Source organism: Topomyia yanbarensis, chromosome 2, assembly GCF_030247195.1.
Source record: "Topomyia yanbarensis strain Yona2022 chromosome 2, ASM3024719v1, whole genome shotgun sequence".
Taxonomy (NCBI): Eukaryota; Metazoa; Arthropoda; class Insecta; order Diptera; family Culicidae; genus Topomyia; species Topomyia yanbarensis.
The window spans coordinates 199,120,905-199,143,622 of record NC_080671.1 but is presented as its reverse complement, the minus strand read 5'-3'; the positions used below and the strand labels follow the sequence as shown (position 1 = coordinate 199,143,622).

Here is a 22,718-nt window from a genome sequence, read left to right as displayed (position 1 = left end):
AACTCTAAAAGAAGAATATCAGTCGATTTATTAGATCATCACGATTCAATTCATGCAAAATACCTGCTGGAAAAACCATCGGCTTAGCTGGATGGTGCTTTTGAAAAAGTGGCTGTGATTTTTATCACACTACCACACCGAGCTGGGGTACGCACCACAACTGCGCAATGAAAAAACCACAGCCACTTTTTCAAAAGCACCGTTTAGCTAAGCCGATGGTTTTTCCAGCAGGTATTTTGCATGAATTGAACCATGATGATCTAATAAATCGACTGATGTTCTTCTTTTAGAGTTTTAAAAAGGTTTAAATGGATAATCCGGTGGCAAAGCTGAACACAAATTTTCCTACCCACACTACCAAGCGTTCAATTCTAACACATGCTTAAAAAAGGTAACTTGAACCTTAAGCAAAGAATGGACCCACTGGGTTTCTATTCCCGATGTCGTAAGAGGCGTGCCGAGCAGTGCCGTCAAATAGTGAGATAAGCTAGTACTCACAAGTTCCCTATCTCATGCCTCCGTGTGAGTCTATCGAAGACATTTCGTCATTAGACAGGCGTCGGCTGGTGCTATCAACCTTCTGCTGTCGCAACGGAATAAGAGGGTGCCAAAAGGCGGGCCTTAAAGCCCGTACCGTAAAATTTATGTCCCAATCCAAGGTGTGACGCGACATGTGCCGAGGGATGAATGGTGGGGGGGGCATCAACACTTCCAACCCCAACCCTACGTAAAACTAGGACTGGGATCCGAAGTGTTTTCTTTTTTTTTGTTGGAGACGAACCACTGCGACCAGTGTTTAGATCTATTGTGGTATCCCCCTTCCTTAATCTAAATGTGCTATCTACCAGTCTTCCCAAATTAACATCGAACACCATATTCGCTCTAGTTCGGTGCTCATCTTATACCCACATTTCGTGTGCAAAATCGAACGCACTAATGCGTACCAAAACACGTGCACATCCGAACCTCATGTACGTACGCGGTGTTCGTACACACAGGATCTTGACACTAGATTTCTCTTTCTTTCACTAATCATCATTAGCGTTGACGCATTCTGTTTTGTGCTTCCCTTTCTTGTGTACGCACACGGTGTACGAACACGGTGTTTAAACCTTAGTTTGCACATCGTTCGCTTGGGTTCGGTGTTCGATGCAAACCTGTACACAAAGGCAAATCATGTTTGAAGTTGAACGCGTGCACGAAATTTTGTACACGGGTGCAAACTTGTCGATGTTCATGGGAAGACTGCTATCTACTATGACATATCACTATTGATGAGTGGTTGTCGTTATTGAGATACACACTCTTCCCAGTTAGGCACTCCACTTCGTATGAAGTTTATTACCTGCTTGGGATTTGCAGTCCAATTATCAAAAAGCTCCAATGTTCCTTTATCGAGGACTCTTAGTCTGCGTTGTATCAAAACACTGCATTCGCAGAGCAGATGCTCTGATGTTTCACTATCAGATCCGCAGACCCGACATGTATCGTTTGTAAGCTTATCAATTTTTTAAGATGATATTTACTAGGACCGTGTCCGGTAAGTATTCCTGTCATGATGCGTAGCTCTTTTTTGTTTAGTTTAAGCAACTCCAAGCTTTTTTTCTCGTTGAGTGAGATAATTTCTTTGATTGTCGTAGTCCAGGTGTGGTACTCCAATAGTTCTTTATAGCTGTGATTTCCCACTTTTTCAATTCCATTTTGAGGGCACTCGATTATACTCCCAGATTGACCGTTCAGGCTCCATAATTTTGTAAGTAGTTTCAAAATTCGGCATCGCATGCAGCCAGTCTTCATTTGCAATGACGGGGTTATTTATAGGGAAATCTGTCAGAGCCGCAAGATGTCCTGTTAAATTTCCAGATAATAATTGTTTATGACGACTTATTTTGAATGCGCTTTTCTCCGCTTCAAGTTGTATCACCTGATGTAGCGGAAGGAGATGCAACAGTGCATATAATGCTTTTGATGGAGTACTTCGCATGGCACCGGTCATCGCTCCACAAGCAAGCTTTTGAAGTTTACCTAACTTTTTGAGTTGATGTCTCTTTTGTTTTAGGCCATCAAACTAGCGAGGCATATGTTATTCTTGGTTTGACTATTGTAGAGTATAACCAGTGAACCATACTTGGTCTGAGACCCCATTTTTTACCAACTATTCAACTGCACACCCAAGGAGAACTTGCCTTGCTTATAACCTGCTCAATGTGTGCATTCCAGTTTAGTTTTTTTTATCGAGTATCAATCCCAGATACTTTACCTCAGAGGACGTTTCATTACTGTTCCGTTGAGCAAAAGTGTTGATATGGAATATTTCCTTTTTCGAGTAAATGGTATTATGATTGTTTTGGAGGGATTTATGTTCAGGCCCCTTCTTTTTACACCACTTTGAAAAGTGAAGTTGAGTGCAGATTGCATTCTATTTAAGATAACATAATCACATTTTCCTCTCACAAGGATTACAACATCATATGCAAATCCAATTACTTCGTATCCCGTGTCAGTTAATGATTTCAGTAGCTCGTCTACAACTAATGATCTCAATAAGGGTGATAGAACTCCGCCTTGAGGACATCCCGTATTTGTTTGCATGGTTATTGACGTGTTTCCAAGTGTGCTAGTTATTTCACGGCTTGTAAGCATTGAGTTGATCCAATTTATTGTGTAAATCTCAAACCCATGTTTTCTCGTAGCATTCCGCATTGAACTATGAGATGCATTGTCGAAAGCTCCTTCTATGTCTAAAAAAGCCGCAAGTGAGAGTTCTTTTGTTTCAATAGAATCCTCAAGTTTTTCAACCAACATGTGTAAGACATCTATTGTTGATTTGTTACTTTGATATGCGAATTGAAATTCGCTCAGTGGAGAGTCTTTCAAGTACTCTTTAATGTGTAAGTCAATCATTTTCTCCATTATTTTCAGAAATATGGAGGTTAGACTGATCGGCCTAAAAGATTTTAGAAGTGATGTATTGCGCTTCCCATATTTTGGTATAAATATTACCCTTGTTTGTCTCCAGCTTGTAGGTATATAGTTTAGTATTAGACTTGCCCTCCGAAGTGTTGCAAAATACCAAGCCACGCACAGAGCCTGTAGGAAACGAGGGCACACCCCACAGTATTTTGCCCTTACCCTGTTAAGCGGAGCTCTGACAGGGCTGCCTTTCTTTCTCTAGCTATTCGTGGGAACAAAATGGAAAACACTAAGAACGCTTTAAACATAGGGGAGACTGCGGCGGTGGAGGTGGAAGATAAGAAGGATGGTGCAGAAAGCAAACTTGGGGAGCTACTGAATAGTGGGTCGTTGGAGGATGTTTCCTCCTGTGCTCCAGAGAAGAGAATCGAACAGTGGTCAAGACACAGACACAGACCAGTCTCGTAGAGCAACTCATCAGTTAAGCGGAGCGACGAAGAAAGACGATGGGTGGTTTCTGAGAAACGGCTAGAAAACCCGTGAAACGATAAATTTAGCAATATCCCTATAAGGATAGCATCAGCCAAGCGACAGCATTCGACGGACACCGAGGGGCAAGATCCAAGAGCAACACAAAAACAATCAGCGCCCATCCTTCGATGAAATGGTCAAATCTAACTCGGTGGCCATCATTCCGGTTAGGTACCCTGCGAAAACCCTCACTCATGAGCAACAGAATGCTACTCGATGCGCACTGATCGATTGTGTCACGGAGCAGAGCTCAACTAATATGGGACCCAAGTATAGAAAGTGCATATACAAACAAGGGTCTCTCGAATTCACCTGTGCAGACAAGGATACAGTTAGGTGGCTGCAAGATGCCATAGCTGCGATCAAACCCTGGGAAAGTACTTCATTGGAAGCCGTGGAAGTGGCGCAGATTCCAAAATAGTTCGATGGAAACATCCTCCGCTGGAGGATCGTGAAGAGAAGCATGTTCCTCAAAATGGTCGAACTTTTGTTGGCGGTAGGTGAGGCGCCATTGCTTTGTTCTTCGCCGAATGTGGAAGTTCTAGGCAAGCATGGACTGAAAAAACTCCCGTGGGTGGCCCAACGTGGAACATTTTACGACGATCATAGCAAGTCTACAGCACCGGTAACGCCTCGGTGACAGCCCGTCTCGTGAGCTATACAAAAAAGCACTCTACCACATGCGGTTCACGAATTGATACGCAAGAAGAGGATAGGAAACCTAGGATAGGAAGTTCTTAACAGCCACCAGACTCAGTCTTATAATATCAAATAGAAGATCTACCGGGGAGCGTTGATGGTCACATGTAAATGTAATGGAATAACTATATTAATGATCCACCATAGCTTAACAAATGAAGTGGAATGCTTGAGAGGACAATTAACACTAACTTAGTATTAAAAATATATCAAAGTTCTTCTTTTCCTCTCTTTTCAAATATTTTGGTGCAACCTTCTCAGAACTGTTTATCTCGTTTTCGGTGGGATCACCTATCTTCATGGAACAAACCTCATAGGCAAAATACTCTTAAGCAAACCACTCACCCAATCACGCCTACTAAACAGCAGTGTCCGTTTCAGCACCACCCAGAACTGGTGGAACTCCGAGGTAGGATATCGTTCCGGCGACTGTCCGGCATCGAGTTGTCCATCCACTGGCAAGAGTGCAGTATTCACTTCCGGTTCCTTCTCCGGCTCAACGTTGATTTTAACCGACTCGGTCGTTGTTTCCTTTGCAATATCATTCACCATAGACGGTGGCAATAGACCATTACCTCCTAGGTTCAAGTTGTCAGCATACTTGTTGCTATTTCCATTCAACTTGTCGTAGTTTGATTTCAAATTGGCATTTACGTTGCCATTTTCGTTCTTTTTATTCTTCAAGGCAGGGAAGTCGTTCTCCCCTCGGATATCCCGCTTGCCGTTGTCAATCGCGTTCACCAGCTTGCGCGTGTGATCACCATGTTCCCCACAGGCAACTTCAATTATGTAACTGGCCGGATTGTGGTAAGACGGACACTCTAAATCGAGCGTTCCCAAGAACGGCACCAGCTGCTTGGTGTTTCCCTGATACACGCATTGTCCATCGGCAAGCGTGTACAATTGGTCAAACATTTCGAAAAGACGCGCCGACGGTTGATGAATCGTACAGATGATGGTACGGCCACCTCGTGCGAGGAACTTTAGCAAGCTAACGCACTGGAAGCAGGTCGAACTGTCCAATCCGGATGTTGGTTCATCAAAGAACATGATCGGTGGATTATTAACCAGCTCGAGGGCAATTGATAAACGCTTTTGCTGTCCTCCGGAGAGATTCCTCGTCAGGGTTGCGCGATGCTCCTCTAGTCCAAGTGTGTCCAGAATTTCTTTGATCTACAATAGAGGCGGTTTTTGTGTTAGATGACCGACTATTTCATATCATTAGATGGTTTGAGATTTGTCTCGGTCGGATGTGTTCATTTAAAACGGTTTGTATAGTCTCGACTACTACAAGCTCATATTCAACACTTACCACATGCAATTTCTCGCTCTTCTCAACTTGCTGACTAAGCTTCAGGCTGGTGGCAACGTGCATCGCTTCCTCCACGGTCAAATTGGAGTGTAATTGATTGTCCTGCATGATGTAGGCCGACAGCTTGCGGAATTGACTAAGGTTACGTTCCTTTCCATTCATCGTGATTGATCCTTCGATGTTTGTGGTCCTACGGAAAAATGTAAACCGGTTTGTAAAAGAGGCTTTTTATTTTCTATTTTTTCCTCCGAACGAGGACTTACTTGTAACCGGTGAGAATGTTCAGCAGTGTACTTTTTCCTGCACCCGAAGGCCCCATGATGGCCGTCAGCTCGCCCGACCGGAGCCTGCCGCTGACCTCCTTCAGAATGGTTTTCACATCTAGAAAGGTGATAAAATAAAACACGTGATCAATTATAATTACCCTTTCGATGGACACTTCACGAACTTTCAAGTATCGACTAGAATTGCAAATTATCGAAGCTGAAGCAGAGGTACGAATGAAATAGTAGTATCATCGCTTCCGGTCAAGGTCAGTGCCGAGCACGTGTCATTTTGCTTGTTTTTCCGACTGCGCAAACCGGACTGTAATTAAGCTAGATATTGATTGTATGCGTTATCGATGCGGGTCGATTGCGTGACGTGATAATTTTTCTACCTGTAGGAAAATAAAATCGATGCTGTAGGAGTTCGCTACGTGGTCGTTTATCTGTCCCTGCGCTGTCAATTTTGTGAGAAGGGAAACCCTTGTCGTAAAGCAACATGATTTGACAAAGAACTTCTCTGCAACTGACGAGAAGCATATAAGACGTGAGGCAAATGAACTAATAAACAGAAAAGGCAGAAATGACCTATGCTGTATGAGCACACCACTTTCATATTCATTTTACTAACGGCCCAGTAGAAAAAGTTAGAGCTCGTCGTATGTATTGTTCTAGCCTGGGACTTGCTAATAAGCCGTACAATAGAAAAATCGCTTTCAACTTGAAAAACTGCAGCCGCAATTACCTATCAGATATCAGATAAGTACGTTGATTATAATGAGTTAACTGAGAATTCTTGATTAAATAGATCGTTGGCGAATCAGCATCGTCAAATAATCGAGATACAACAGTTCAACTGTTAATATTGATACTATTGCTTCAATTGTACCCATGCTATTCCGTCACACAACAGTAGATGAGGTGCAGAATAATCGATCTCAAAACATGTTGCCTGGTGTGTTCCGTGAAAGAAATTCATGTGAATTCTAATCCAACTGAGGAGAGACGAGATAGTTAAATAGCTGGTAGCTGGTTATGTTGGGTGATTTGAATGTGTTATTGTAGCACACTTTCCACTGAACTCGTCCCTCGAGTCTTGGCGATACTTTCATGTGATTATAACATTATTTGATTACTGTATTATTCAAACTAACACATGTCTATATTTTATTCGAGCTTACTTTCTACATTAAACACAATCTGTTGAAATGAAATTAAATAGAGCCTGCTTCAGTTTTGCTCAACGCAAAAAACGCTGTAGCAAATAACCTATTGGGTATTTTCTCTTGAAAATTTGGGTATAAGTAGTTTAGAGTGCATTATTTACATTTCAATTTTTGGGTATGCAAAATTTCAACCCGCGCAGCGCGCGATGACTTTGCACACAACAAGGAAACGGCTGCAAGTTGTACACGATTTAACTATGTGTAAGTAGCAGAAAGGCCATAGCGTTTACCGTTTATTGTACTCTTTGGACGATATGCACACTCAATTCAGTTCGGTAATTTCTCAACAGCCATTTTTTTTTATTTCGATTATAGAGGTTTTAACCGTAAGGTCATTCGCCTCTTCGGGTTAGAAAAATCTCTTATGAAAAATTTCTAACCCTATGTGCGGGGTCGGGACTCGAACCCTGGTGCGCTGCGTACAAGGCAATCGATTTACCAATACGCTACGCCCACCCCCAACAGCCATTTAGAAACCTTGTTTACTAATTTTTGGGAAATATTTTTCGAGTCTCAGTTATCAAACGTCACATTTACTGATATCTCATCAAAAAATTGTTTGCTGAGGTCGTAGCTGTTGAGATTTCGGCAAAAGATGCAACAGAGCTGAGATTTGGCAGAAAAAATTAAGTGTATAGTCACCACGTTGCTCATTTGGACTGCAAGCGTCGACTGACTCAAACATTAAAATCTGTGTTTCAGTCAAAAAAAATCTTTTTACCATCTGTGATGACTAAAACAGGAAAAAAATCTGTGATAAATTTCCAAAAAATCTGTGAAAAATCACTATATTTCCAAAAATCTGTGAAATTTTCATCAAACCGCCAAAAATCTGTCATCTGTAAAAAAGCATCTGTGATCAAAAATCGTGAAAAAATCTGTGACATTACAGATAAATCTGTGAATCTGGTAACCCTGAAACAGACACGGGGTACCCATATTTATATACTCGTGGAATTTCGCTAGGTGCTCCCTATTGACCAATGAGGTATATATAGGTGTGGCAGAGCTAGTGTTGGCAACCAAAAATATGTAAACAATCCAGGAGCACAGCGGCGAACGTCATAGCGTTCACACGATTCAATGAGAGCGGAACGAACGGTATGACGAAAGCAAGTCGATTTATTCTGTAATCACTCACACCACTCATGTAAGATTCATTTTACGAATATCAAAGTGCCATCTTCGCCATACCTGGTCCTAGAGCAACTGTGCAAATTTTTAGCTCGATCGGTGAAACTATATTTTTGCGCCCACGGCTTATACAAGGGATTTTTGACTTTTATAAATTTCATAAAATAATTCCTCAAGGAGTCGCCCATTGCCTCCTAAAAATATATCGATGCATGAATTTTATAGGAAATTTATCAAAGAAACAAAGTCTCGAAGACTGTGAAACGATCTGACGTTTTTGGAAAAAGCTATTAAGCAAAATTCAATTAATGCTCTGAAGATTGATGAAAATTTCAATTTACATAGCATCACTTCTGCTAACGATCGAATTATATACACCACCTTTAACTCTCTCTTATTGTGAACAAAAAAGCCTCATTTTATCACTCAAAACTCTTGTAATGGGGCCAAAAAGCTCAGGTTATTGATTTGGGCCCAATAAGAGAAAGTAAAAAAATGCATGTAATTCGAGATCCAACAGCTCATCAGTTTCTTGCTTATAACTTTTTCCACAAGCATCGTGGTGTTCGTGGTCTTCGAGACTTTGGTTCTTTATAAATTTTCTATGAAAACCACATATCGGTTTATTTTTAGGAAGCAATGGGCGACTCCTAGAGGAATTATTTTGACATTAAAAATGTCTTACTCCACTATCTGGGGCTGGGAGTCATTCTAAATTTTGAAAATCTCCTTTGTGAAAGTCACTTCCCCCATACGAAATGCCATGTAAACTTTAAACCGCGGGCGCATAAATATAGTTTGACCAATCGAGCTTAGAATTTGCACAGTTGTTCTAGAACCTGAAAGGTATTCAAAAAGTTGCTCGGAGCAGGAAACTAATTTTTGTCCCACCCCACTGTATATACTACATTGCCTATTGATGGCTATGTCCGGAACAAACTGACCCATGTATGGGTGTTTTCACTTTTTCCGACACAGATAAAAAAATCATGTAAAATTACGCACATAATCTATTCTGAACATAAATGGAACGCGACAAATGGTGCAAAATTATGCAAGTGATTAATTTTACATTAGCCTAAAATCATACTATAAATAACTTACTTATGTGTTGGTGACCATAACGACACGAAGAAAAAATCCCAAAAAATAACACCAAGACTTGAACCCTCCTGACTCCGCTAAAGTAGAACATAACAGCGTGACTACAAAGTGGCATACAGCTCGGATGGACTACAGTGGTACCGCTACAATAAGGTGAATTTCACCCACTAAGAGTTCAATCCTCCCAACTACCCGCGATTACGCCCTATCGAAAGGTATTGGCAATCATCAAGTGGATATCTGAAAAAACGACTCAAGGCTACATTGAAAAAAGGGCCCCTGGTGTTGACCAAACATTTTCAATACTGCTCGTATCGACACGAAACTCTCAGCAGTGAATCACGTGCATTCTCCAAATAAATTACTAGAATTCCAAATATGACCACTAGAAGCGCTGCCATTAAATCAGTGAGACTAGTGAGCTGGCGACGCACAAAAGCGATTAATAATAGTATTCCTTGCTCCCATTGCCCATTACAAGCAAACATTTGAATTGATCATATGAGAGTTTTGAATACCCGCACTGCTTCTTATGTGCAGTGGCAGTTCTCCAACCACAGCTGTACAGTGGCGTAGCTAACGTGTAGTATTTCCGAGCTAAGTTCGGGTTCGAATCCATCAAACAAAGCGGAAAATTTTGCGCACGAGTTTTCATTCCCGATATTCTACTTGTTCGTTATTTTCCATTCGTCTCTTATCAGTGTCCTTGAACATTCCCCATGCTAGGGATTAGTTTCTAATGAAAGATTATTGCAGTTACACTATGTACGATGAAATAAATAACATAAAAAATTATTAACTACAATCGTCTTTGACCTCATTTTACAAAGTGTAATTAATTAAGCCGAATAACTATTTCAAAGCGATCCCGAGATGAACCAGATTTCAATTGGAATAAGTTTTATATATAAATTGCAATTCAAAGTATTAGCGATTTGTTTTTCGCATCCGATTTTTTTCTAGTGTGTCAAAACAAAAACAACAAAAACCCAACAAAAAGAACACCTTTAACAAGTCGACAGGGTTACCCGGCAGGAATACCAGGTATGTAAAATGTCTTCACATTTTATAAAAAAAAATGTCTTCATTTGTCTTCAACGGCCAGGATTCTGAATCGGTTGTTGATTTTGAGCCAGAATTTTGCCAGAAATCAGGCAGACAACCGAATAAATTTGTCTTCAAAACGAAAAACACGTCTTCACAACATTTCAAATGTCTTCAAAATTAAGACAAATCTTCAAATCTGGCATCTCTGTACCCGAGTACTATCAATTAAAAAGCCCATAACTATTGCATTTTAAGTGGTTTAGACACTTCCATAGACATTTTCACAGAATTCTTTTCTTTTTTGGGCATCACAGATGGTAGAAAAAATTTTTTTGACTGAAACACCGATTCCTCTTGGCAACCGTGGAATTTTGAATTGTTTTTCTATGACTTAGGCTTCTTACCCTATTATCACAGCTCGTAGATATCTGCAATGATTTTTTAATATTATAGTTTAAGAGCACTATACGGCTATTGGTACATCGACCTTAAATTATCTTAGACCGGTTAACCTTCCACCAGTCGCGCGAGTGCACTGAGTGCACGCTGCTCTGAATAGCTAGCGAAATCGTCATAGAGCATCAGCGGCTGCTCGTTCAGTGGGCTATATGCGCGACTTTCGGAGGGCTAAATAAATAAAATGATTAAATATCTACTGTTTATTATCAGTCTACACAGGTGCCGCCATGGAATTGAGGAGAAAATCAGCAAGACGGACCTCTCGCAATAAACGATGTTATTGATGCTTGGTAACGCTTCAAAAAATCATCAAAAATGCGACATTCTGCAAGTAGAATTCGACGCGCGTACTTCTTCTGCTCCCCACCCCAATGATATGTCAAATTGCTTTGCAACTTGTAGTGTACATACTAATGATCAGAAACCGTTTTTGCATACAACTCAACTCATTAGCATTTTTTTTGTTTTTCTTCCTCGTCTTTCAAGGTCAGACCACTAATGCCGGTTTCAAACCGTTCTTAGTCGCTCAAACACGTTTTCGTCTAGCGCTACCGGTTGGAATAAAGATGTCCATTATAGTCGATGGTTTAAACCGGACGATGACAGTCGTTATCAAAACAGTGTACAACGGTACCTTATAAGATTATTCCTCCTTTTCTCGAGTTCTGATGATGCCCATCGGAACTTTACAGCCATTAAAACAACAAACTATGTTAGATGGAATTCAATTAAAAGTATTGGATGCCATCCGTGCATCAAACTGCTAAATCATGATCCAAGTCGTTAGGCAGCTTCCGAAACACGAATTCACCACAATCATTATTGTGTTAATTCAAACCGGTTCTCGGAATGAGCCTAATAACGAGTTCTACGTCGAAATCTACAGAATTTCATTACTGGTACCGCGTCGGGGCGGAACGTGAAATTCATAATTTCGGAGGTGGTAGGGTAGCCAGGAATTAGACAATTGAAAACGAAGCTTTTTAGTGACTTATTGGAATGTCACACTTCACATATTTGAGATAGACGTCTGCCTTTTTATTCCACTATGTATATAATAATAAAATGCGCTTGCACTTCACTATCAAAACAGATACTAGTAGTGTAATGAGTCTATTTTGACCATATTAGATAGAGGGTCAGATTATTTTTTTAACAACTTTTTAATGAAACTATATTATCTAAAAGCTTTCTAAAAATAATGTATCAGTGAACTGTTTCTTAAAGATAATACTTATTTAGCAGCCATACTTTTCAGTATAAATGAAAATAAATGTAGTATTTTGTGCATCTAGTTTCACTATAGCAATCCAATTATCGTCTTCTTAGCGTGATAAATTTCACCACAACGAAAAAAGCCTGCTTGAAACGCAATACCATATATTCCATTGCACCGAAAACTAACTAACTGGGTATCCAAATCATGGGCACCATCGCATGATTTCTATAACTAATCATTCTACTTGTTTCAGCCGAACTAAACAAACATAAACATCATACACATGAAAGAGCTCCCAGAACTGTGCTCGCAGTAAATTACCATGTGAAGCCAACTGGTAATTACTAGTCACAGATCAGTTACATTGCATTGCCACTAGCCAAAAAAATTATATGAAGATGAAAATAAAATCTCTATTCTACAATCAGTTGAATAACTAGAAAAAATTGATTTGCTCTACTTAAAATTGCATTACATGTTTTATGTTTTCAGGATTATATTTTAACTTGGCCATACTGTTGATTCTTTCCTGTGTTCTGGGTGCAAAATGATTGTTTTGATAGTGGTAGTGTATCTTAAGCAAACATGGCAATAAATGGAACCGTCGTATTCCTGAATTATGTACTGTAACATTAGTCATAAATGGATTCTCCAGCTAAAATTAAGCTATGTGCTCTGTTTAATATATTGTGGCGGTATAGCGAAATATTAGGCGGTAATCGACCAGTCGTATTTGTGGGTTTGTTAAGCGCCGCTGTGTACAGTTTCGGTTAACTATGTGAATGAGGCGAATTAGCAGATATTAAAAAAAAGGTCGCGTAATTTTAACTAGCTGGGATTAGCCTATAGTTCTGAATATTTTATGTAGCGCTAATAAGAATACAACTTGAACTTATTCCTACACAGCTTTTTTATCCAAATAGATATTATCGTTATCTCACAGACTTGGTTCGAAACCAAGAGGTGCAAAATAGTCATAAGAGGATCAACTGCCACAATAGGTTCATTACCCTATATAATAATAAAATGTACTTCCACTTTACTATCGAAACAGATTCCAGTGCTGGGATACTATTTGTGAATTTCAATGGAATACTATCAATATGAGTATCAAAATTCTTGGAATAGCATTAGTAGGCTATATCTCGTAGTTTTGGCAACATTTGGTGATTTGACCCCGGAACGGACATTCCGGATGAGGTCCCCGTGGGGCCGTGAGTGGCCATTCCATTCAAATTACATTTTTCAAACTACCGTAGGGTCCCGTACCACACTTCCGAGACAATTTGAAGAGATTTGGTACTCGTTTTGCTAGAGCATTATTAAAATTTACAAATCATACCCTATGAACTAGGTTCAATTTTACGAAATCAAAAAGTGGACGAGTTCCTGAATCCAAAACATCTAAAACCGTCCAAATCGGTTAAAGGAAGCCATAGTTATGGGCATTCCAATTTGTGGGTACCCGGGTACCCACGTCGGCCTGTTACAGATGTTTTTTTGTTGGACACATAACGGTTAAGAACACAAAAGTTGTAACGTGATCCCTGGAAATCGTTATAACTTAGATGAATGTTATTCACAGATTTGAGCTCCGTTATCCAGCTTTTTACGTGCCATAATGACGTTCTAAATTGTTCAGTTCGTGATACGTTTAATTGCCGTTTTTTGACAATAATCGTTTACGTCAACCGCCCAGTGAGATTGTCATCCTACGTTAGTCCAATGCGTTGGATGTTTACTCAATAAACGCCCGACATCTTCAACTGGGCGTTGCAGTCAAGCTGGCGTAAACGATTATTATCAAAAAAGGGCAATTAAACTAAACAATTTAGACCGATTATTGCAAGTAAAAAGCTGTATAGGTTCATTCGAAATTTTATAGCAGTCTATGGGAATAATATATCTTTCATTTGTGACTAAGTGTGTGAAAAGCAGTTAAGCCATATCTAAGAAAACGAAGTGACATTTTTGATCAGATACACACACAGACACACGTAAACACACCTACAGAGCAATTGTATAGCCTTCTAGTGAGAAACGCAAAATTCATTATGAATTAAAAGAAAACTAAGTAACCGTGCAAAATGTTAAGTAACATACAAATTTCAACCGTATTTCCAACCACCCAGTCTCCAATAGTGACGATGCTATGTTGCGCATTCCGCGTATCGAATCGATCGATCCATTGTCGTCAGTGAAAATTCCACAAATTTCCCCATAATTATTATCAGAGAATATCCACGTGGTATAAATCCCGGGAGCTTAATAGCCACCAATCGATGAAGTCGTTTCTGGGCTTTGCACGTTTTAAAACCAATATCAACAAACATGGCGGTGAATTGAAGCGCACGAAAAAATCCACCCGACTGACGATAGTTGACTTTTGATCCCCGTCTACCCTTACTGGTATAGTCGTTGTCAAATGGTATTGGTTATCTCGTCTGTTCCCTTTACAGTGTAAGCATTCAAATTAAAACTTAAAACAAAGGCTTTCTGACGATAAATGTATTACCGTTATCAGTTGATTAAATATTCACCTCCTTGGTGCACACTTGACGGCAACCGCGAATGTTTATTCTGATTATCGGCTCCCGGTCAAAGCTATGGGAATTCAAACACATGACAACACAGTCCATTTGTAAAGGAGAGACTCCAACGTCCACTGAACTGAGTTGGAGACAATCAAGCTACTATTTATTTATTTATTTATTACTCACAAAGAAGAACGAACGTGTTTGCGAAGTAGAAGTAAAATCACAAAGAAATTAAAGTCCGATTTGAATCAGACTCACTCGAGCGAAGAGAGCAGCAAAAAAAAAGAGAAATCTAGTCAGCACTGCTTGCTGGATGGTTTGAGGCTGGCTGATACAGTTGAAGGATTATTGAGACGGCGGCGCATGCGTAAATTACTCATTCTTGCCAGTCGTTTCGGACTATCTCAATGTAGCCCCAGCACTTTGACCATCATTACGTACTCGTGACTTGGCAAAAGAGAAACGGCTTGAAGAAAATGTAGGGTGATTTGCTTATGTTGGTTCTGTTAGGGAAGATGTCGCACTGAAGGGTGAATACGAAATTATTGCAACACTTACGTCGTTATGACATTGTTTCACTGTTTGTACGCAGTCAGTAAAATAGGGCTATACTATCTTTACAAAAACTCGCTATAGCATTCGACTTGTTCATCAAAATTTCAGCCTTTGTCAACTATTTACCGAAGGATATTAGGGGTTTTACAACAGAGAGACAAAAAAGAAAAACTCCCAACATAGCAACACTCCTTGTATTTTGATTTCAGCTGAACATTTTTGGCAACCTTTTCCGCAGATAACCCTATTTTTCAAGAATAGTTACACTACACATTCCATCTTATAGCCACGAATCGTGGCCCACGACGAGTTATTTTTATTTAGGCACTTTGCTCAATTGATCAGTTCAGCAAGGTATTTTTGAAATTATTGTTTCCTTCTCGCTGTTTTTTCAACTGGACAGGAATTAACCAAATTACGGCGAATATGGGGGCCAGTAAAATAGAGACCCGTGAAACATGCGCCAAAGAAAATCGGAGCTGCTATATCGCGCTCTCAAAAAAAAACTAAAAATTTGTAGTTCAACCGAGTACTGAATAGATTCCAAAGTCGGCTTACATTGGATCACCAGTAACCAGTATGGTGCCAGACGGGTGAACATCTATTACTTTTAGGTAAGATTCAATTACCTATTTGCTAATAGACCATGCAATTGTGCATTGTGATTAAACCCCTATTAAACCCCTATTACCGCAAAAGTAATGAAGGATGGAATGAAGAATTTCGGTAGCTGTACATGTATATACATCACACAACCATTTTTTTCCAGTCTTACTGTGTATTCAAGTGTGAGCCGATCTGCAAATGTGTCCTGTAGTGGAAAACGTAACCCACTCTTTCTCCTCACTATGTTCGCGGAGGAGTATGTATGTGTGTGTGTATGTGTGTGTGTCATTTAAACTCACACAATTCTCTCAGAGATGGCTAAACCGATTTTCGCAAACTTAGTTTCATCTGAAAGGTATAACGCTGCTATCCCATAAGCTGCTATTGAATTTTTAGTTGATCCGACTTCCGGTTCCGGAGTCACACAGCAAATTCCCATATAAACTGGTACCACCATGATGTTCAAATGATGTAAAATATATTAAAATGGATGTTACATTACTCTAGTTTGCGGGTCTGGATCACTAATGATCAATCAAAGCAGCTTTGACCACATTGGCCACCTATGACGGTTCATGACGCCCCCGGGGAACCCGCCAAGTTCCTAAGCTAATATCACACCCATTCCCCAACGAATTCTCTACCGATTTTTACAAACTTGATTTCAAATGAAAGATACAGTAATGCCATTAACTGCTGCTGAATTTCATTCGGTTCTGACTCTTGCTTCCGGAGTTACAGGGGTGTTAGTAAGGATACACTGGAATTTCCCATATAAATCGGTACAATCGTAATACCTCAGAGGCTAAAAACTTTTGAAATGGTCACCAAATTACTTCTAATCGCAGATCTAGATCACTGATTGCCAATCAAACATTCTTTGAATATATTGTCCACTATCGACGAATCCGGAAGTCCGGAATTCCGGGCATATTCCCCAATTAAAGTCACATCGGTTCTTCGGTGATGACTGAACCGATTTTCTCAAACCAAGCCTCAAATGGAAGGCAAAATATGCAGTTGAGTATTGCGTCGCCGCCCCCCCCGTCTTGCCCTTACACCTCCCTCCTTCATCACTCCCCTCCCCTTGGACCACCCTCACGCCAGCATTTCCTTCATCCATCCCGTATACCGAAATAAGATGAAGGATTTCTGACGCATCCTCCACTCCCACTCTACTAACCTCCCATTCCCTACACGTTCAAACCCATTCCACCAACCTTTCCAAATTATAATCACATGAGGATAACATTGAACTCATGCTTATTAAGCTAATTAAATATTATTCTTTTGCCTTTCTCATATAGAAAGGTTATGCAATTGCTTCAAAAACCGATTTTCTAACCGAGGCCCGGAGGGCCGAGTCTCATATAACATTCGACTCAGTTCGCCGAGATCGCAAAATATCTGTGTGTATATATGTGTGTATGTATATGTGTATGTATGTATGTATGTATGTATGTATGTATGTATGTATGTATGTATGTATGTTTGTATGTATGTATGTATGTATGTATGTATGTATGTATGTATGTATGTATGTATGTATGTATGTATGTATGTGTGTATGTGCGGAAACCGATTTTGACAAACTTGATTTTAAATGAAAGGTCCATCAGCTGCTGTTGAATTTTGTGTGGATCCGAGTTCTGGTTCCTGAATTACAGGGTGATACGTACGATCACGCAGCAAATCCCGATTCTAACGAATTCTGCGATGAATTGGTGAGGTGATTTTTTTCCAAAATATAAACACAACTGTTGAATTTGTAGATCTAGGTCACAAACAGTCATTCAAAGTCTCTTTGACCACACTGGCCACCATCGACGTATCCGGAAGCATCCAAATTCAGAATAACGGTTATATTGGTTTTTCGAAAATGGCTAGAACGATTTGATCAACTTAGTCTCAAATGAAAGGTGTTGCGTCCCCGGAAATATTAAATTCCATCTCCATCCGACTTCCAGCTCCGGAGTTACGGGTTGTGGAGTGCGATCACATAGAAAACTCCGATTCAAACCGATACCTCGATGAATGCAAAAAGGTGCTCTTATATATACTTACCAAGTGTAATAAGAATGAAAGACATTTCCATAATATTATATTGTACGAACCAGTTATTAAATCATAGTTTGGAGAAATGAGAAAGGCACAATTGCACCTATAGGTGGATTAAAACAGGTTTTAGTATTAACAGTCTGCAATAAGAGCTTTTCTTTATTGCCGCAAAAGTATTACGGCCTAGTTTTGGTTGTGGGAAACCAGGAAGAACATGTAAGGATATGGATGGAAAAGTTAATGATGATTTCATCATTCAACGCGTGAGATGGCCAAAACGCTCGAAGTTCGAGCGTATACTGCCCGTAATACTGTCGAGGATTCCTACATCATCAACAATGCTATGAACACTACCGAAATAGATCCGTCTAGCGTTCCACTGTCGAACCGATTACTGAAATAATGTATTGCTGAACTGTGACTGCGTCGCTGGAAGGCGTGCCTGTAACCATGAGAACCACCAGCAGCTGCCCTCAAGGAGGAGTCCTGTCACCCCTTCTGTAGTCGCTCGTAGTAAACGAGTTTCTGAATTAACTGGAAGGTCTGTGATTCAAAGTAGTAAACGGGTTACGCAGGCGACATTGTTATCACTGTGTGGGGCAAAGTAGAATCTATTATTTCAGACCATATTCAAACTTTTCCGAACCCGACATGGCAATGTTGTAAAATGGAGAATGTTAGCACAAATACCCACAATCAGCGCAATTCCATTTTCAAGAAAAAGAAAAGCCAAACTGAACCCACCTATCCTCAACGGAACCATCACCTGAGTGTTACGCAAAGTAAATATCTTGGAGTAATTACAGATAGTAACCTGCTGTGAAATCGGCATGTCAAAAAACTACGAAAATAGCCTTAAAATACATAATGGCTACCCGAAATCTTGCAACCAAACATGACGCACTGATCATACACGCGAATGCAGAAAAAAAGTTGAGGGTGTCTGAATCAAAGGTATAAAGAGTGGCTTGTCTAAAGGTATAAAGAGTGCTTTGTCTGGCAATCACGATTGCTTGGAAGAATTGTTAGACATAGATCATGTCCATTTTAAGACGAAGATGAAGGCAGAGCGTAGTACCTCCATCGGTATTAATACAGGTATTTTACGAGGCACGGAAACTGTTCAACGTAAACACATTCACTTAGAGCATGCCGATTAGGCAATTCTTTGATCTTTCATTGGAAGTTGTCATACCTAACTGAACTGATTGGATGTAAGGTTCCGAAAGGCGTTCTCACTCAATTCGGATCGGTAATTTCCAGACAGTCGTGAAGTCAGCAAATTAAGATACTGATATCTCAGCAAAGTGACATATGATTACTAATTTTCGGCGAAATATTATCCGAGTCTCAGTAATCAAACGTCACTTTTACTTAAAATTGTTAGCCGAGTTTATGGTCTTTACAAGGCTCTAGGTTCTACTGTAAAGCGGAGATAACGTATGCGGAATAAAATTTGGACAAAATTCAAAAGGCAATTTTTTTGTAGAAAACCATTTATTAAATGTTCTCTCTATATGAATTTGTCAGCTTTTTAACTTAATGTAGAAAAAAATTTGAACTCATTCGAGAAGCTTTACGACAGTTTGCAGGAACTTTTTGCAAAGGAGTCGAAAAAATTGATGCTGGCATTTTTTTAATTTCTTTCTTAATTTTGATTATCATTTTTGTTAGTTTTATGTCGAAAATTATGAGCATTTACTCTCTGCTTCATATTATCCCAGAAAAACCTCATTTGGACGCAGTTGTGGTATATTTGGAGGGATATCAGCCTTTCGTACAAAATATATACCATAATCCTCCAATGCGCCAAAACTTTTTTTTGAATTAATAGCTAAGTGCCAGATTGGGCGTTCGCTGCCATTTTGTTCACATGGTATCTCCTAGTGGGTCGAAATTAACACTGGATATTTGAAATAAGTGTGCCTAGAGTATGACGTTTGGTATGGTGCTTTGCGCAGGGTTGCATTTTTGTTCTAATGCTGGAAGCGTTGTCCAAATTTCATTCCGCATACGTTATAGGCAATTGATACCTGTGACAGAAAGTGTCTGTTTAGAGGCGACCTAAAGAACCAGGAGATGGAAGTTTTGACGGATAAGCAAGACGGGTTAACAGCTAGTTCTGGCTTCAGCAGGGGCAGAAATGGAGTATTTGGTGAACCGATTGCCTTGTATGAAGCTCATCCAGGTTAAAAAAAATTTCTAAAACAAGATTTTTCTAATCCGAAAAAGAGCAGCTTTTATAGCACTTTGTTAGCTATTAGGCAGTTTACAATGTACATTTATTTTGTTTTTGAATACCTTCAAAATACATGAAAAGATTTTTTTTTTAATTCGGGATCTCCATTGCTAAAGCTTTTGAAGAAGGAGACTTATTGATTGAAACTTAACTTCAACTGATTTCCTATGCGCTTCTCTAGAAAAACTGATTTGAAAATCACTTTGAAATGCAACTAGTTCGGTCGATGGTTGTGATAGACATATCGGTGTCAGCACCAAATACTCCTATTGTGTGCTTTAGGAATACAGTCGGGAACATAAAAAGGATTTTTAGATTTATATTTCAAGGTGAAAACCCTATAATCAGTTCAATGTTCGAAACAGATAATATTCAACCTCAAAAAGCAATATCCGAACGATTTTTAAACTCAAATTATATTATTTTATTCCGGTAAAGTAATGTATGGCGCAAATGATCGATCACTCATTTCGTATCAATCGCCCGACTGGACTGGAGATAAGCACCTACACCTAATCCGGGTTTCGTCAGTATGTTATCGCATCATTATATTTTGCGTGACGATAAATACTTTTTAATGGCAGTTTTCAACGTAGAATGTGAAATCAAATAGCGAGAAGCCTTGGGGCGCATATACCGATAGTTCAAACTGGCGCAAGATGCCTGTTGCTGGAAGGAAGTGATAGCTTATTTCGCATGCATGCATTAGAACGAGGCCAAACCGACAAATACCTACATACAATTTATTCCAAGACAATACAAGGCAGTCAGTAAAAAACGATGGGTACTTACTGTTGCGTCGTCCCTCCTTGACCCGGTAGGTGAGATTGTGGAAGGCCAAATCCACGGCGGGTCGCGTCGGCAGATGGGACAGCGTTTTCGGTTGCGAAGGCACAATCTGTACTCGAACGGCGCCATTTTTCCTATTGTCATCGAGTAAATTATTAGTTACACTACAACTGCTTTCGTTCACTTCCGACATGGTTTTGCCTTTCGATCTACTTCTTTCGCCAGTAATTATATTTATATTGTATACTCAATGGACGTAACAATTTCGTTTTCAATTAGGTATCCACACTTTCATTCGTTTTGTGCATATCGTTTCAACACTATGACAATAGTCATAAATATTATGCACTAGAGTAGCATTGGCATTTGCTTTGCGTTCTACGTGCTCAAAAATCACATGAACAACACTAACGTAAGATAACGACGATGATTCTAAGCGCGATTCTAATGGATTATCCACGAGAACAGGTACTTGACTCATCCAAATCTGCAGGCGCACGACCTTCTGTCTGGTTTTCTTCCCTTGTTCGTTTGGCACCCGAAGCACAGCTGCAACGTTGGATGGAACAGCCTGCAGACACTGCTGTCCAGAGAACGACTGAATGCGTGCTGTACGATATAATGTTTTCGAGTCGAACGATGACTAAAATTATATGAAAACATACGCGCACCACAGCTGTCTGCCTGTAGGTACTCGGTACCTCCGCGGCGGCCGCTCATACGAACACCGTTTCATCGCGATGACAGTGTGTTTAGACGGGGAGTGTAGGGCCGGGTGAACCGCACCATGGCAGCTATTTGGCGCATACACGGTTGCACTACTCTAGCTACGACTATAGATATCGACCAGCATAAGTTACAATTTTGGTTATATTCAAGTTTTATAGCATTTATTACAACCAATGTTTAAAACATTCCATGCATACTTCATGGTTTTGACACTTTTCTATAAGTTGGCCCAGTTGTACTGCTACCAGTATAAGTGATATGCAAACCACCATAGGAGTAATCGTTTTATTTCAAAGTCTTTAAAGTCTCTTTTGTTTTCCATGTTAAAGCTTTCACTTCTAGCTTGGCTTTTCTCTGTTGAATGGATATATTCAATAAAATTTAATCATGGTTATATTCCTTCACACCTCATAACTTCAATCATCGAACGAAATGCATGATTGTTAGGTATATAATATTTCCCAAAATATTAAATATACGAATTCTTTATTCTTGTTTATGACCCATTTTTACTTGTTTTCTAGGCATGCCGTTAAATATTTACGGTGAAGTATAATACAAAAGTTACGCAGATTAAATGCGCCTCATGAATTCGGACAAAAATGGGTTTTCTATGATATTTAAAATGCTAGAATTAAAATAACACTCTACCAAATTCTGACTAAAAATGCAACATTTTGTTGAAAGTTACTTTTTACTCAGTAGACGCCTTGAAACGTATAATTCTCAATCAAACGAAGTAATAAGCATGTATTTGAGAAATTTTAATTTGTGTTTTTTGTGTTTGCATGAATTTTTGTATCAGACGACATTTATTCCCAACAAAACTTGATATACCTAAAAATACTTCAATATGACATGTCCTCCTGAGTTTGCTATAACATAACAAGTCATATAGCTAGTGTGTTTACCATAGCGCTTTTGTTGCTATGTTACGATCGACATGTTTTATGTTGAGCTGTATCGCTGCTTGCAGATTATAATTATTTTGACATTGGCTTCGACCAAGATGGTAGATAAAAAGGTAGGCGTTTTTTGTATGCAGCGGTTGTCAAACTTGAGTTATTAAAGGAAAACAAAGCGATTACGATACATTTTTCGTTTTGAGTAGCATAAAATATCAATATAGATACAATGGTTATACATTCCGCACTTACAGCTAATACTGTAACATGTATCGAAACTACTATTTTAAACTATATTCTAAAATGGCAGGCTGTTGCTGAGACCGCCGTCAAATATTTGATTTGTTGACAGCTATAGCAAATGTCACACAATGTAATGTCTTTCTAGTAAAT

At 39.5% G+C, this 22,718-nt stretch overlaps 2 protein-coding genes across 3 annotated transcripts in view; one reads left to right on the top strand and one right to left on the bottom strand.

Moving 5' to 3' along the window:
• The window catches only part of LOC131682657 (uncharacterized), a 76,326-nt gene that overhangs the window by 1,209 nt on the left and 52,399 nt on the right, over positions 1–22,718 (top strand). The gene's annotated exons all lie outside the window — the stretch shown is intronic.
• LOC131682650 (ATP-binding cassette sub-family G member 4) overlaps positions 1–22,718 on the bottom strand; it is a 74,719-nt gene that overhangs the window by 6,474 nt on the left and 45,527 nt on the right. The window contains exons 2-5 of one of the 2 annotated variants that reach the window (XM_058964305.1): positions 20,695–20,825; positions 5,719–5,836; positions 5,456–5,645; positions 4,489–5,316 (exon numbers count right to left, since the gene is read on the bottom strand). In XM_058964305.1, coding sequence (XP_058820288.1) covers positions 4,489–5,316; positions 5,456–5,645; positions 5,719–5,836; positions 20,695–20,825 — 1,267 coding nt within the window. Of the gene's footprint in view, positions 1–4,488; positions 5,317–5,455; positions 5,646–5,718; positions 5,837–20,694; positions 21,300–22,718 lie in introns of those variants that run through there. The other variant, XM_058964304.1, reaches the window with a different exon arrangement.